The 17,235-nt window shown below is 39.5% G+C and overlaps 1 protein-coding gene across 1 annotated transcript in view; it reads left to right on the plus strand.

Moving 5' to 3' along the window:
• The window catches only part of UGGT1 (UDP-glucose glycoprotein glucosyltransferase 1), a gene marked incomplete in the record, with an annotated part of 2,149,769 nt that overhangs the window by 228,824 nt on the left and 1,903,710 nt on the right, over positions 1-17,235 (plus strand). Inside the window, 1 exon segment of the mRNA XM_044070228.1 lies at positions 10,980-11,080. Coding sequence (XP_043926163.1) covers positions 10,980-11,080 — 101 coding nt within the window.

The raw sequence follows: 17,235 nt of genomic DNA on the forward strand, positions 1-17,235 counted from the left end.
TTCTTGATGTACTCCTTATTAACAAGAACCCCACCATTATATTGTGAGACTATCTCAATAAAATGGATTACTTATACCTACAATGTAGGTTATGACCAAAAGTTCTTAAACTTAACAAACCCCTCAGGACTCCTAGTCAAACCCACTAGAGGACATAATATTCTTGTTCTAGTCCTTTTCATGCACTGTTCCCCTGGTACCGCCTTCCTGGTTAAATTGGGTCATAAACTTATGACTTGTCTCTAAAGCCCAGGCATCAAAAAATATCTTGGAATTCAAGAATTTCAAGCATACTAACCTTTTTCAGCTCTGTGATGAGGTTGTAAAATGAACTCTTGTCAGCATCAGCTTAGATGCTAACACAGCATTTAACTGCACAAAGGAGTTTTATGCCCCTTTTAGATAATGCAATAAGTTGACATTCCCAACCAAAACAAAATGTAATATAAAACTGAAAAACAAACCCACCTTGGTGGTCTTCCAACTTAAAGTTAACAGTAAAAATAAGAACTCTTTAAATTCAGCGGATTTAAAAACCCTTATATTAAGGATAGCATCAAATATATTTCTGAAAACATGAAAAATACAGTCTGGCAGTTGGAGCTGAGGGTTACGGTTGTTTAATGTAGTTCCTGTTGTACAGAGTTCAATTCCTACAGCCCTAATTTGCCTACTGTGTGACCCTGAGCAAGTCACTTAACCTGATGTTCCTCCTGGGTCATGCCTGAAAAGCGATTGTATATCTAGAGGGTCTACGTGGTTAACTAATGGTTTTACTGTTAATGTTACCAAGGAAGCCATGAAGTTAGGCTAGCATCTGATGCAAAGGAAAACTACAAATCCTCCTTTATCTATATTAGGAAACTAAGAAATAGCCAGCATAGCTGTTAACTTTTTCAATTACACCACATATTTGGACCATAAAGGACATTGTCACTATACTAGTAAACAAATTCAATGCTAATTTTACCCCAGAAACTTGTATCCATATATTCCTGAGTCCTTAAACTCCCTTGTTTTCCCAAAAGAACCATGCATTGAAAATGGTTTTCTAAGACCAAAAATATTTTTCCATGAGGCATGAAAAAATACATCACTGCTTAATAAAGCTTAATAAAGTATGCCCTGACAGGTACACACACCTCAGGCTGTTTAAGGACAACTGTAGCTGAACTTAGGTTAAAGTTTGGTGTACTGCAGTGATGATGCTCCTCCCAGAAGGGTAGCCCCACCATTGACCCAGGAGTTGTAGAATTATCAACATTATGAGCCCTATAAACTATAGTATCAAAAATGTCATTACGCTTAACTATCAGCAGTTTGTTTTTTGTTAATAGAAGATCCTTTGTAATGAATTTGATTAACTTAATTGTGATGGTTACACAGGATGTCAACATTGGCAATGTTCCTCACCAGTGTATCTTAAACTGGCCAGAGCATTTGACACCATACTCCATGCTAATACTGGAAGTAAGCTTTATACTTTAAAAAATAGATCCCTTTGTGGTAACATGGATAGAAAACTGGCTTAGAAACAGTGCCTACACAGTGTGAGTGGTGGGTACCTCATCAGAAAGTACAAATGCAATCAGTGGTTTCCTCCCAGGCTCAGTGCTGGTACCCTTTTTTTTGGCATTCACTCTTGTCTCCATACTAGAAATCGGGACCTCTGGCTAACAACCTGCACACAACTGCAGGCTGGGAATTGTCAAGTTCCCCCCCTCTGATACCCAAACCCTTCAGCAAGAACTGACACTCATAAATGGCTAGTGTACTAAAATGGGCTTAGATTAAGTGCACAAAAGTGCAGTAATGTCACATTTTGTGGACAGACTGTCCACTCAGCATACAGTAAAGACAATACCCCACTTTAAAAATAAAAATGTTATTGGGGGCCTTGAAGATAGATTGACAATTCCATCTGTTCAAATCATTATGTGATCAGCAACACTAATTAGAAAGTCGTTCTACTTAGCACTGTTAATTACCCTTGGACCAACATCCAACTCTAAAGAGGTAGTTACTTCCTTATTAAGCACTGATTAGGTCAGTTACTGTGTACAAATACCTCTGTAGGGATGTACTTTATTAGATATACCAGAGAACAAAGACCCATGAGGCTCCTAACTGAAAAGATCACATGCTTAAAGTTCTTAGGCTACTAACAGAGACTGGGAGAACTGCCCCTTTTTGCAGGTTCTTATAGGATCTTGAGGGGATATCTGTGTCTTGCCTTCCACATCAAAAGAGATCCAGGTGTCCTAGATTTCCTGTATTTCACATAATCAGCAGGTAAATAAAATGCAGTGGATTGCAGATTCATTACTCTGCATCCCTTCAAATCTGAAATTAAGGAAAATACTTAAGATACAGAAGAAATTTAAAAAAAGGCATCACTTTGTTTAAAAAAAAAAAAAAAAAAAAACACTATCCAAGCTTGACATAAACAGATGTGCTCAAGAAGATTCCGGAGGCTTAAGTTGGACCAAGCCTGACATCCCCTTTGGAACCTAATGAAGGTATAACTTAAATCCCTGACTTATTCCAAAACAGGAAAAATTTCAGTGCCCCCTTTGACAAGTATGGTCTCTCTCTCGCTCTCGCATACACACATACGCACACATATAAACATATACATAAATAAACACATATACATATAAAATGCATGCGTGTGTGTGTTTATATGCTTACTTATGCACACTTTTTTATATATGTGTACATAGAGATATATTTATACAGATAAAGATGTGTAGAATATGTTTGGGTCTGGTGTGTGTTATGTGAAATATCTAGTACTGTATGCTTTAAGAACAAGTTTTGTGTTGTCTTGCACTTTGGTTTAATTGTTTTACTGCTTATGGTGCTTAGTGAATAAGCACTTGAATCTGAATTTGTGCTTAAATACATGTATGTGACATACACAAATGTCTGTGAACACACTCGCTTGTATATACATGTATAGTGTATATGCACACGTGCATATGTACGTTAATGATCTACACCACGGGCATTAAAGGGAAGTAACAGACTGCACATGAGAATAGTGAGGCCCACCACTGCAGACTGATTGCTTTCCAACCCTTAGAACATTCATTATTTCTTTATACTGCCCAACCTGGAGGTCATTATTGCACTTGGAAAAAGGCCTCATGTTTGTTTTATTGGTTAATATTGGTTTATCTACAGCCTTTACTTATTGCACATTTACAGCCTACAAGATGCATAAAGATTCTAAGAAGTAAATATTAGTGTTCGTACACCTTTAGCTTTTAACATAGGGGAAGTCTATTTTTTTAAGAGTACCAAAAATGCCACACTAGGGGGAAAATAATGTTCGGTGACCAGGCTTGTGATACAACTATGTCTGGTCTGAAACTAGATATGGTTGTGTGTTTTGCATGAGGTAAAATATGAGGCTCCTTTATTTTTCTTTGTCATGCGGTGCCCTAGTCATGCCCTCTGGTTCGCTAATCATCTTAATATAGGTTCATCAACCAGTTGCCTCCCTTAGTCTGGCATGGGGTGCTCCTGCATGTTAAGAAGTGCAATAAAATGTCATCCTTCAAAAGGTAGATGATTGGATGAGTACCCACAAATCCCCCTTGGGCTTGACTGGCCTAATGCTCAAGAAATGGAGTATAGCCTGAGGATGAGGGTGAATACTGGCAAGGTGTAAATGGTTGCAAGACGAAGTTGCCTTGAAATTGCTATAATTCCTTTTAATTTTTTAAAAAGAGTTGTAACCGTCTCGGAATGTTCTACAGCATTAAAATATACTTTTCTGTATTTATTAAGTATAAGATAATGGGGATTCATAAAGGTTATCACAAAATGTACACTTTTTTGTAACCTTTCTGAGTAAATAGACCGCAAGAGCATTGTGGTACGGTTGTTCTTGAATTCAAAAAAGTTACCTCAATGTGTACACATAACGAACACATCAAATTAAACCTGTATGGATCCCTGCAAATATCTGCTTGGCTAACTTTTCATTGTTACCAGCCCAGTTATACCCTTGAATTTGTGAGTTTTTCCCCTTCATAAAGACGCTAAATGTAAAGCAAATAGAGGTGAAAGAGGACAACCTCCTCTTGATTCCTCTGTTCAAATATAACTTACTAGATAGGAGACCACACACCTTAGTTCTTTTCTCTAACTCCCTACTGCCACCTTTATTTTAAAATACTTCTGACTACATACTATACAGAAACATGCAATAACTAAGTGTTAAGAACAAAAACCATTTACTGTCAATTCTCTTCATAGTTTCATAGTATAGTACTAGGCTATCTGCCCTGGGGCATTTGTAAGCCTAGCCATAGTGATGTGGCTTTTGCCACCCCATGAAATGGTACAAAAAATGTACAGAATAAATTTAGAATACTGTGCCTCTGTCTAGTAGTGACACAATGAAGGTCCCCTTATATAATAGAATTAGTTTATTGTGCCCCTGTCTAGCAGTGACACAGATGTGACCTCTGGGGTAAACTTACAATCTCCCATCCACTCATCAAGATTTCTCTTGAAGAGAGTCAGTGAGGGGCTCTGCCTAATACGAACTGAGATCTTGTTCCAAAGCATGGGAAGCCTCTGGGTTATGAATCTATCCCTCTAGCATGTCCTATTCATACTTGTGCCAAGGTTTAAGTCTTTAACTCTCATGGTCCTGATGGATTTGGATTTTTTGTGGTGGAGCATGTCCATCAGATCCTGACTGGACATGGCCTTGTACGTCAGGCAGAGATCACCTCTGAGCAGGCGGTATGCTACTGAATAGAGCTGAAGTTTCTTTAGTCTGGCAGAATAAGACATATGTTGGAGACCCTTGATCCTCTTGGTGAGGTACTTTTGTGGTCTCTCCAGCTGTTGCAAATGCCGGGTGAGGTACATACCAAATGGGGCATTGTACTCAATCATGGGTCTGATGAGGGAGGAATATAGGGGTACAATGACATCCTTGGATCTGGATGTGAATCCCTTCATTATGAGGTGTGCAAGGTAGAATGTTTTTCTAACCACTTTGGCAACGTGGGTGTCAAATGAGAGGTCGCTGTCAACTTGGGTCCCTAGGTCTCTGATTTCTTTTTACGTACTCAGTGGGTTGCTGTCTATGTGATAATTTGTGGGTACTTTGTTTTTCCCAAAGGGGATGACTATACATTTTTTGGCATTTAGTTTAAGGCCGTGACTCCGGCACCAGTTGTCCGTTTCTGTGAGGCCTTTTTGTAGGATGTGTGTCTCTGCTGGTGTATCGACTATGGTGCCTAGTTTGCAGTCATCTGCCCTCCCATGTTTGCTTTAACATCTGAGAAATAAATGCCGAACAAGAGGGGTCCCAGGACAGATCTCTGTGGGACACCACTTGTGACTGGCTTTGAGTCTGACATTGCTCCAGCGATTTTAACTTTATGGGTTCTGCCCTTTAGCCAGTTTGCAACCCATCTAGTGACATAAGGGTTTACTTTTAAGCTGTTGAGCTTATCTATGATGCCTGAATGGGGTATTGTGTCGAAGGCCTTAGCCAAGTCCAGGTATGCTGTATGGACTGCTTTGCCCTCATCAGTGGCTCTAGTGACTGTTTCGAAAAAGTCAACCAGGTTTAAAAGGCAGGATCTGCCCTTTACAAAGCCGAACTGGGTGGGGTCAAGTGTCTGTAGGTCCCCTGTGTCTCTGTTTATGAGTTCCATAATGATTCTTTCCATAGCTTTGCAGACCAGGCTGGTTAAGCTTATGGGGCGGTAGTTTCCAGGGTCTGTAGAGGCACCTCCCTTGTGGAGTGGGACCACTGTTGCTGTACGCCAGTGTTCAGGTACATATCCCGAAGTAAGGCTAAGGTTAAATAGCATTTTTATGTGTGGGTTTAACTCCTCTTGGAGTTCACGTAACACAACCCGGGATACCATCAGGTCCCATTGATGCTGTGTTTTTTGCTTTGTTTAGGGTGGTTCTCACTTGGACATCTGAGATGACAGGGAGATTACATTCAGCTGGGATAAGTATTTCTTCTTTTGGGGGTGAAGGAGGGGAGAAATTTGCACTGAACCTGTCAGCCAGAATGTTCGCAATATCTGTGGGTTTAGTGTATTTTTTGTTGTTGTGAACCAACTCTGAGCAGATCTGAGGGTTTCCGCCCAGGTTTCTAATATAGCTGAAGAAGGCTTTGTGGTTATCTTTAGTGTCCTTAGCGATTTTTCTCTCAAAGTTGGCCTTGGATGTTTTTATGAGAGAATGTAGTTTTCTGCTAATGTTGATCAGAGATGTCTTCCCTTCATGGGATTTTGCTCTGACGTGCAGTAGCTTCCTTCTTTTGTTATACAGTTTGTTTATGGCTGAGGTCCACCAGACAAGACGCTTACCTTTGGTGGAGAGGGACTTGGATTTGTTTGGGATTGCATGATCCATGCATTCTTGGAGATGTCCATAGAAAGCATTTGTGAAGGATTCGGCATTGTGGGATGTGGTATCCACTGGCACAGTGGACTTAAAGGATACCATCTCAGTCTTAAGAAGAGGGAAGTCTGCTTTTGAGAAGTTTTTCACTGTGGTCTTTTGTGCTGGGGGTGGAGGTGGGATATGTATATCCAGGGTGATTAGTTTGTGGTCAGATCTCACTAGTGAGGGGTATACTTCCGGTGTAGAGCATTTTGTCCCCATGTTTGTGATGATCAGGTCTAGTATATTATCTCCCCTAGTGGGAGAGGTGACTAGTTGTTCCAGTGCATTTGAATTTATGAATTCCAGGAACCTTTGGGCTAGGGTATTAGGGCTAGAATAATGTACCCAATCTATGTTTGGGTAGTTGAAGTCTCCCAGTATGATGGTATTTTGTGATACATTCATATCCTCCAATGTCTTCAGGAAGGCTGAGTGGGGTTCTTGAGATTGGGAGGGTGGTCTGTAACATGCTACCAGTTGTATAGCAGTTTTTCCTATGGTTAGTTGCACCTGTATGGTCTCTGATGCTTCATGTGTTGCTACTAACCTGGAGGTGTGGGTGTCCTTGATGAATATGGACACTCCCCCTCCCTTTGTGGTTCGGCCCGAGTTTTGGGGCTGAAAAGCATGATACGAGGTATAGCCTGGTAGCGCTGGGGTGCTCTCAGGAGCCTTGAACCAGGTTTCAGTTACTGCACAGACATCGATGTTCTCCATGCTGAGGAGTGCATCAAGTGCCTGCATCTTGAGATTTAGACTTCTGGCATTGAGCAGCATTACCCTTAGTTTTTTTCCATTTTTGTTTTCTAAGGAGGTGGGTTTGTCTTTTGAGCTTTGCCTAAAAAAGGCACTATGGGGGTGGCAAGAGCCTTGGCCAATATCCGGAAGCCCAGTGGTGACAAGTGTAAGCCATCCCTTGCAAAGCAGCGTGGCTTGTCCAACATGTCATCCCAGGCAGACAGAGATTGGATCCCCTTAGAATGACACCAGTACTTGAGCCAATTGTTAAAGCTGATCATCTTGTCTTTGTATTGTGGTATCATTCTTGGTGAGGGCAAGATGCTGCTCAGGGTCAGGGTCATACCAGCCTGGGCTATATAATCGGAGAGCTCCTCTATGTCTCTTTTCATGTAGTCCAGGGAGGTACGTCTCAGGTCATTCACACCAACATGGACAATGACGGAGTCATATTTGTACTTGCTTTGGAGTGACTTGAGTGCATGTGTTATGTGGCAGATCCTAGCTCCCGATAGACAGCTCACAGTCACCTTCTCCTTGTTCAGCCTGGTCAGTGGGACATCGGTGTGTCTGACTATAGAGTCACCTATTACTAGTGTATCAGGCAAGGTGTTTGGCCTTAAGGAGAGGTGATTGGTTGACACACTGATTTATTGAAGTATGTGTTGCATGTGTTTTGTTTTGCGGTGGTGGATTTTTGGATGTCTGCTTTGGGAGCCTCTGTTTTGGTAAGTTTTTTATTAGAGCCTCCGAGTATGTCTTTGTGTTTTTATGTGTTTGGTTTGCAGTTGTGGTAGGTCTATGTGGGACTGGGATTGTTGTGTGTGTGGTTGCCATCTCCTCCTGTCTGGTCATGCCAGCTCTGAGTTGAGAGAGTTCAGCCTCCAGTTTGGCTGTATAGTTGCATCTCTCACATGTATTTGTGTTTGTTGGGAGGAGGAGAGGGTTGTCTGTGTACATGAGACAATTGTAGCATTGTCTCAAGATACCCAGATTGACCAGCTGAACTGGAGATGATGCCAGTAATCTACCACTCGACATGCTAGAACAGTATAAGGGAGTGCTGTACCCTTAAGGGAAGTGGATATTCACAGGGGTGGTAAGTAGATGTAGTGCTTTACTTAGTACGAGAGTGCTTACTTAGTAGAGAAGTATTGAGAACAAGTGCTAGGCTTATAATATAGTGAGTTATCTGGTTATACTAAAGGTAGAGCTTCCTTAAGGGAAAATTTGAAGAGCAGACTTGGCGGAGCCAGAAAAAGTTTAACCAGCGCTGCGCTATGCACACAACCGCACAAACGCGGATTTTAAACAGTGAACTACAAAAGAGCTAGAAATGATCCAAAACAACCAATTACTACAGCTTCTTGTGCTGAGGTCATTTCCTACAGGGACAGGTAGGCTGCTCAAGGCTCCCCACTCCCACTGGTGAGCAAAGAAACTTCCTTCTATCCAAGTAAGGTAATGGACAACACAGGAACTACACCACAGCCCAGAATACAGCAAAGCCTGTAAACTGGTCTAAACTAGTCGAGGAGAGGCGGGAAAACAAGGATTATTTTTTTTGTTTTTTTTGGTAGAAACACACAGGAAATGCAGAAACAGTGATAAATTAGTTACACAGGCTAGCACACTTTAGTGGGCAGCCTCCACAGTTAAATTAAACAAACAAACAAACTTTTGATCAAATTCGACTAAAATGTAACTTTAAGTGCAGATTTTAAAATAATGCAGCAAACAGTTAAAAAACAGTTCAAGCTAGTTCAGGGTAAGCTACAGCAGCTATTCCAAGTGAAAAAAAAGCAAAGATACTTAAATCCAGAAAGTAGTCGCTTTTCTGAGTTCCGTGCTGCTAGGACCACTTTGCAGAACCACGAGGAGCTTGTCTGAGCAGTATAGCAAGTTCTTCAATTTATTCATTAATTTCACTTTGTCTTTCTAAACACTCGTAACAAAAAGTGAGGTTTAGGATTTCCAGTTCTTCTGCCATTTTAACACAGTCAACTAATTTCCAGACTTTTTCATCCACATTATCTTGTAGAACCACAGTTCACACATCTAAACTAATCTACTGGTACTGCTTTACAGTTCTTCAATTTATTCATTAATTTCACTTTGTTACTGGTCTTCCTGGTTATCTCCATTTATCAACACCAGTCTTTGGTTTGAGTCAAGTTACTCCTCATTCTTCTAGCCTGCTGCTGTGTTTTTTTCTGTCACCCAAGCCTTTTCATTTGTATTAAGGGAAAATGTTTTACTGGCAAAGTCTCTCTTTGTGCTATCTTGTTGTCGGAAGGTTTGGCAGAGTCCCGTTCAGTTTGCTAGTTCAGTCTTTTAAGTTTTTTTTATATTTCCTTTGTAGTCTGTTCTGCATCCAGAAACAAATTAGATCTGTGTAGACAGCTGAACATAGCAAATTGAATCTCACACCTACCTTTTGACATCCCACGATAGCCAGAAATAACTTGTTTCTCTTCTGCCTGATGTGTAGTGAATTATCAGTTTCCACACACACTCTGGTGTCCCTAGTTCATAAGTTATTTCCCTTCTGACACAGTTTTTTCAAGAACAGCTATGTCTTCTGGTTTGATTGCAGCTTTGCTAATATAGGTCTCTGCTACTTTCTGATGGCTTTGTTTGGAGAATGTAAATTGTGTCCTCTCAATTAAAAACCCTGCTGAGAAACACCAGTCAAGCTGCTTATTTGTACTTACGTAAAATTGATGCAGTCTGCTGTTTTCCAGCTTCTGTGGTATAGCAGAAAAATCTCAGAATATATTTTTTAAACTGCTCTTCATGTGAAGCCTCATGTTCAGCCAGTCTTTCCTGCATTTCAGTCTCTGATTTCTGCAGTTTTATCAGCTTTATCTGTATGGTTACGTTTTTCTCTTATTTGGCTTGTATTCCTCCAGTGCCTTACTTAATGTAAACAGCTCTTGAGTGCAGACAGCCAGTAACCAAATATTTCTGTTTGCTGTACTTGTTTTACAGTAGCTGTCATGAATGTGCAGAGCAATATGGGTGCTTTAGTACTAATGCAGTGCTCAACTGGAGTGATGTGCATTCCTTAGCTCATTTTATTCCATAGTTTCTCTGTATTGATTTTACTATTAGGCCTTCCCTCAAATGCTACATCTGTAGCAAACCTCAACCATCAATGTTGTCTCAGGATGAATAAGCCAGTATCGTCCATTCATTCCTATCCCTGCCTGAAGTATTGCTTTGAATCCAAGCTGCCTGAGATGCTGTCAGTGTTCTGTTCCTCTGTCACAGAGACAAGTTAAATGTTCTCCAGTTTACTTTTATGCACTAATTGTAAGAGTTGTACCTGTCATAAAACATTTAATTATGCTGTTTTCATATTTGTTCTCAATTATCTACTCTAATTTTAATTAAAAGAGTACTTAATTTTGCTGCTGCAGATGTACATCTGCCAGCTCTGAACTAAGAAATAAGACCCACCAGCATTATATTCTACTGTGCGAACTTGATCTATTTGTCATGGATATGCTGTATGATGGACTTAAGGGTTCCTGATGTATGTGCTCTTTATTTAAAAGGCTGCTGTGCAGGAAACTAATGAATTGCTATGGGTTGAACAGTTTCTGTTAGGAATCCTATGTTGTGAGCTCATGGTGTAGATGCTAATTTATAACATGCCTGCAGTGCAGTGATCCCTTGATTCTGAATTTATAACTAAAGCCCTGCCTTGCTGTGCATTGAATTTGTTACCTGAATACCTACCACTAATACCCTGGTTTCACTTGCATCAACACTATGTAAACCTCTCTCCCTTTTAACTACAGAAATTCATACCCACAACTGCAGGAGCAGTTGAAAGAACTGAGGAAACATCTTGTGGAGAGCACAAATGAAATGGCACCACTGAAAGTGTGGCAGTTACAAGGTACAGTATCACAGTGGTAAACTTTAAGAGAATTAACAAAGTATAAATGGAGAATATGCAATCTGTTTGCTATATTTCGTACATTTTCTCAGACTTTGTTGACCCCTATTCATCATATCTGGTCTGTATTTGGTTAAAACTGTGGATGCCGATTTGCACTGTTGAGAAACAGTACACTTCTTCAAAGCACAGAATGTATTGTAAGTCTACATTTCCAGCCATTTTGTTATACATTTATTAACGGGTAGGTTTGCTGGTCAGCAGACACTTTCTGGGGATGACCCTGACCAATTGAGGATAGCAGTTACGATAAGAAGACAAGAGATACACTCGGGGATAGATGCAAATATCGTAATGCACATTAAGCTGTGTCTGAAGCACATACTGATAACTGTAAACATAAGCTGTATAGGAGGGAGAATTCTTGAAATGGGATGGGAAGAGTAAGATAGGCAAGGCTTGAGGTAAGCCATATTACTTAGAGGTAGAGTAGAGAGGAGTAGGAGAAGGTGTGTAGAGTAAGACAGTGATGAGAGTAAAGGTTCATGGTTCATAAACAGTTACTTGGCATGCAGTCCAGGAGACAATTAAGGAGCCTAGCTGAAATTTCCACTTGCCCTAAAGCACTGTATGATTAAGGGATTTGCTTAAGGTCGCACGAGGAAGGTGGAAAGATTCAAACTTCTGGTTGTCAAAACTGTACACAACACACACAGACTAATGTATGCTGAGGCACTGAAAAGCAATCTTCCTAAACAACAAAGATCGCTTAGACCAGTTGTTGTCAAAGCTATACCTTAGCAAGCCAACACCACACATACTATCAGTCTCAGTGAAGCCCTGAATACTAAGCCCCTAAGGCAAGAAAACACACTTCCCAGGACTCTTGTCATAGGGGACTCCATTGTAAGATATACTGATGACCCTCTAAGCAGGCTGAACAAGGACAGATAACTGTTATTTGCTTATCTGGAGCCAGGAGCCACCAAATCACACATGCACTCAAGTCATTACTCCACAGGTGCAAGTACGATTCCATCATAATCCATGTTGGTGCAAATGACCTGAGATGTACTATATGAAAATAAACATTACTGAGCTTTCAGACTGTGTCTCAGGCTGGTATGAGCCTAGCGTTGAGCAGCATGTTACCATCACCATGGATGATGCTACATTATGAGCAAAAAATTATTGATTTCATTGAGTCATTCTAAGGTGATCCAAAATATGTCGGCTTGGGGAGGACCACATTGCTTTACGAAGAATGGTCTGATCTTCGTGTTTCACTGTTGCAGTCATCACATTTGGATTATCCCTGCCAGGGTAGCCCTCGGCTGGCCCAAATACCAGAGACTTAGTATTTCTGCGTCGGTTGCTGTTGCTTGAGGACTGACGTCAGGTCGTTAGTAGTATAAAGTAAGGCAGCCGACGCCATTACATCAGTCTTTCTTGCCGTGGAGCCCAAAACAGAAGCAGTTCACACGAGTGCTGGTCAGCCGCTACCTGAGTTTCATCTACCGAATTGAAGTTGAAGTTTTCTAAAGCTACGTACCCTGTTGGGGATCCCTTTTTCTTGCTCTAACTGATGTCAGAAAAAGTTAATTGTCTTTCCTGTGGAAAACAAATACCACACCGAAACTTCCACTCTTACTGCATCACTTGTTTAGGCCCATACCACAACGTCCTTCATTGTCGCTTCTCTGCTTTGTTCAATGCCAGAACTGTCCATCGTCGGGCCCTTATTGTAGCCAGATAATTTTGTTTACAGTCCTCAAATTCCGATATGGCTTCGGTAAGCCATCCGACAGCAGATCTTCTGAAACACCATAAAGCCAGAGACAGACCACACAGGTCCAAACCTATCGACAACACTTCCGTTAAGCTAGTCGTCAGTTCTCCGGTCCTCAGTGAGGTGCTTTTGCAGCCCCTGATGCCCGCTTCTGTTGTTTTGCAGGCCTTTACCGAGACCCTTTCGAAGTCCTGTATGCTGCAAACCTCTTCGACTAAGGATACTGCAGTCATCTCAACCTTGGATGGGTCCGGAGCCACTGCGCGGGCACCGGCTTTCAAAGAAGGCCTTCGCACTACTGAATCTCGATACAAACCGATGTCTTCTTTCACGACTATTGTTCTTTCTAAAACTACCGAGTTTCTTAGACCCAGGGTATGAACCACACCCAAGAAACTGACGACCCACTCTCAGGCGCCTGTTACCTTGCCTCAGTCTCAAATGCTTAAAATGGCGGAAGACCTTATCATGCTGATCAGGGGAAGCCAAGCTACCCCCTCCAAAAGGAAAAGAGATCTGTCCCCTGTAGTCTGAACAAGTCAGATGAATCTGATGCATCTGAATATTGAAGACTTGCAACCCCTCTCCACTTATAAGGATTCTGATGCGGAGGATTCCATTCCCTCAGCCTCTCCCCCAGAGGATTTTTCCTTTGCGGAAACCCTGCATACCTTAAGGGAGCATTTCCAATGGTCCAAATACATAAGCGCTGTCGTAGTGGTGCTACTTCATCAGATGTATAACATAAATTGAAAAGCATCAGACATTTATATAATGGTTACTACATCACATGAATAAATCAGTTACTACTAAAAGGTATATACATTCTAAAAAGTCATATACTATTTTTTTAAAAATTTTTAAAGGTACGTAAATACAATTTGTCTTGTATAAAAAAAATCTAATAAAATCATCTTCTTTTAATAGGTCAGTACATATACAAAAGCAATATGTTTAAAGTAATAATATAAAAAAGCATAAAAAGTTTTAAAATAACCTTTTTCTATTTTTTTATTTAGTCTTCTGGCCTTCAATTTAGGTTTAATAGGTACTCTGTCATTCAGGACATGACCACGATCTCCCCTTAATCTTATAATCCAATCCAAAAAGTAGTTGTGCTTTCTTCAATGTTAGTTTGCGCATTGAAACGCAGCCAAGTAAATACACTGGCTGCAGCAAAATCTGCACGGTCTCTTGCAATCTTTTTTAAACTTAATTTTGCAGAGTCTGCGTTCATATATATTAACAGAATCCATTACTTCTGTTAGATATTTCTCCACCATGTTCCTCTCAAATTCAAGTAGCAAATCATTGTTGTTTCATCTATTTCTTTAGTGGTATATTTAATTAGTAGTTGCATGTATTTAAAACTGCTTTCTATATTAATTTGTTGCCATTCTGCTAACATATCAGGCATGCTGTTGCTTGTGTAGGCATAACTAAAATTCTTAATCCTCTAGGTACAATTCTTTCTTTTAAGCATGCTTCCAAGTGAAAATTTTGATATCGTTGTCATTTGAATTAATGTTAGTTTGATTTACTTCACATTCTTTATCCAATAAAGGATTTAAGAAGCAGCAAAGCTAAACCTTGTTACAGTAAAAGGCATAGTATAGGTAGTACTGTGAACGCACATAAAGATGCAACCAAAGGCATTAAAATGTGTCTACAATATTCATATGACATCAGAGAACATATTAACATTATAGAAAAACACTGGAAAATTTTAACCACTGATGGAGCGTTGGAAAGTATAATAGAAGAAAAACCTAGGTTTATTTTTAAAAATATGACATCCGTAAAACAACGTCTTTGTGTTCCAAAAACAAATAAGAGAAACTATACTAAACATTGTACATCACCATGTGGACACTGTAACTTCTGTCAATATATCGATAGTACTGGAGAATTTTATCATCCAGATCAACATAAGAAATATAAATTTGATGTTTATGCCACCTGTGATACAACACATATTGTGTATTTAGCTTACTGTTCAACATGTTTCAAATTTTATATAGGGAAGACAGAACTCTCAGGAAAAGAATTAGAGAACATTACTATCATGTCAAAAAAGGTAGTATTGCAAGTGCCTTTTCCAAACATATTTTAAATACAAACCTTACACATTATTTTAAGTTTATGGTTATAGCACGTACCTTTGAAAATATTAGAAAAGGAGATTTAAACAATTTAATTTAACAGATAGTCAAAATGGATTATAAGATTAAGGGGAAATCATGGTCATGGCCTGAATGACAGAGTATCTATTAAACCTAAATTGAAGGCCAGAAGCCTAAATAAAAAATAGAAAAAAGTTATTTTTAAACTTTTTATGCTTTTTTACATTATTACTTTAAACATATTGCTTTTGTATATGTATTGACTTATTAAAAGGAGATGATTTTATTAGGTTTTTTATGCAAGACAAATTGTATTTATGTACCTTTAAAAATTTTTTAAAAAATAGTGTATGACTGTTTAGAATGCATATACCTTTTAGTAGTAATAGATTTAGTCATGTGATGTAGTAGCCATTATATAAATGTTTGATGCTTTTCAATTTATGTTGTACATCTGTTGAAGTAGCACCACTACGAAAGCGCTTATGTCTTTGTTCTTAGTTGTCCTATATTAAAGGAAAGTTTTACTTTAAGTATCTGCTGTACTAGGATCCTTACGTTTCTTCCTAATAATATATCACCACATAAAGGTCTCAGTTGACTGGTAGATGCAGTGTAATGTTTATAATGGGTTAGATGTGAATTAATAGTTCTCCCTCTACGGTAAGAAAATAAACATCTTGAACTAAGCAGTTCACCCAATTTGTCATGGGCTAGCAAAATGTCTCTGTGGTTATTGATAATATTTTTGAATCTATAGGTGTTGCTTCCAAAAGTAGTAACTAACCTGATGGGTTGTTAAGTATAAGTACTGGCCTCATTAGTTCTGTCTTTATATTGTAATAGTTGACGTCTGTCTTGTTTGTCAGCCTGATTTTGTGCCAGAGAAATACAGTCCTGGCGATAACCCCTCATGTGAAATCTGTTAGTTAGATCATTTTGGCAGGCTTTAAGGGTTTGTTCAGAGGAACATGTACATTTAATACGTAAATATTGGGACTTTGGAATATTGTTGATGATGTGGCGAGGGTGATGGCTGGAGGCATGTAATAGACTGGAGGCATGTAATGAGTGTTATACTCTGGGAATTTTCTATATTTACAGTGTATGATCCATCTGCCTAGTTATAATCACATCCAGAAATGTTATTTGTTGGTATTCAGTATGAAGATTAAATTGAATACCCCACTTATTTTCGTTAAGGTATTGTATAAATTCTTCCACATACTGCTCATCACCCCGCCACACTATCCAAACAATCTTCCAAATAATGTCTCCAGATATCTAACTGATCCAAAAATAGATTATGACTGGAATCATATATCGGTTGTTCCTCCAAAAAACCCATAAACAAGTCTGCATAGATGGGAGAAAAAGATGCTCCCATCGCCGTACCACGAACCTGCCAATATGACCTCCCATGAAAGTAAAAAACATTTTTTTGACAACACGTGTTCAGTTAAACACACAAGAAGTGTGTTAAACCCTGGAGTGTATAATTCTGATTTTTCAAGCCAAAATTGAATGGCCTGTAAACCTGCCCAGTGTGGAATGCTGGTATATAGGGAGGTTACATCAAGTGTACACAAATACCACACAGGATCCAATTGTGTATCTTGAATAATGTTAAAACATTGCGTTTTATCTTTTATTCCAGACCTAATCATAGGTAATAAAGGTTGCAAAAATTCAGTTAGGAAGGCTGATAAGGGCTCATTTAGTGATCCCCTTCCAGATGCTATAGGCCGCCCCAGAGGACAGGTGGGTTATTTTTGTATCTTTGGCAATAGATACAAATACTGAGGTGCAAGGTCTGGCAACTTATATTGTTTACAAGTTTGTAAACTGATTATGCCTTCCTCGGTTGCTAGGTCTAGAAAAGAGTCAATATCTTTTTTGAAATTGGGGGGTTGGATCTACTACCATATGTATATAAAATCGAGCATCTGACAATTGTCTTTCAGCCTCAGCCTGGTACGTATTCCAATCCATAACCACAATGCCACCTCCCTTATCTGCTGGCAAAATAACCAGGTCATGGTTCTGACTAAGATCCTGTAATACCACACAAGAAGCAAATCCAGAGGAACTCGCTAACAGGTACTCCAGGTACAATAAAAGCACGTTTCAAATAAGACTATATTAATCCAAGACTTAACTAGAGAAGTAAGACACAAAAGGAAAATGGGGTTTTACACTCCAGTAGTGAACAACACCAAAAGGCAATTGGAGATAGTGAGAAA

The sequence above is a fragment of the Protopterus annectens genome, chromosome 4.part1 (assembly GCF_019279795.1).
Source record: "Protopterus annectens isolate FY-2018-M chromosome 4.part1, PAN1.0, whole genome shotgun sequence".
In the NCBI taxonomy this organism is placed as follows: Eukaryota; Metazoa; Chordata; order Ceratodontiformes; family Protopteridae; genus Protopterus; species Protopterus annectens.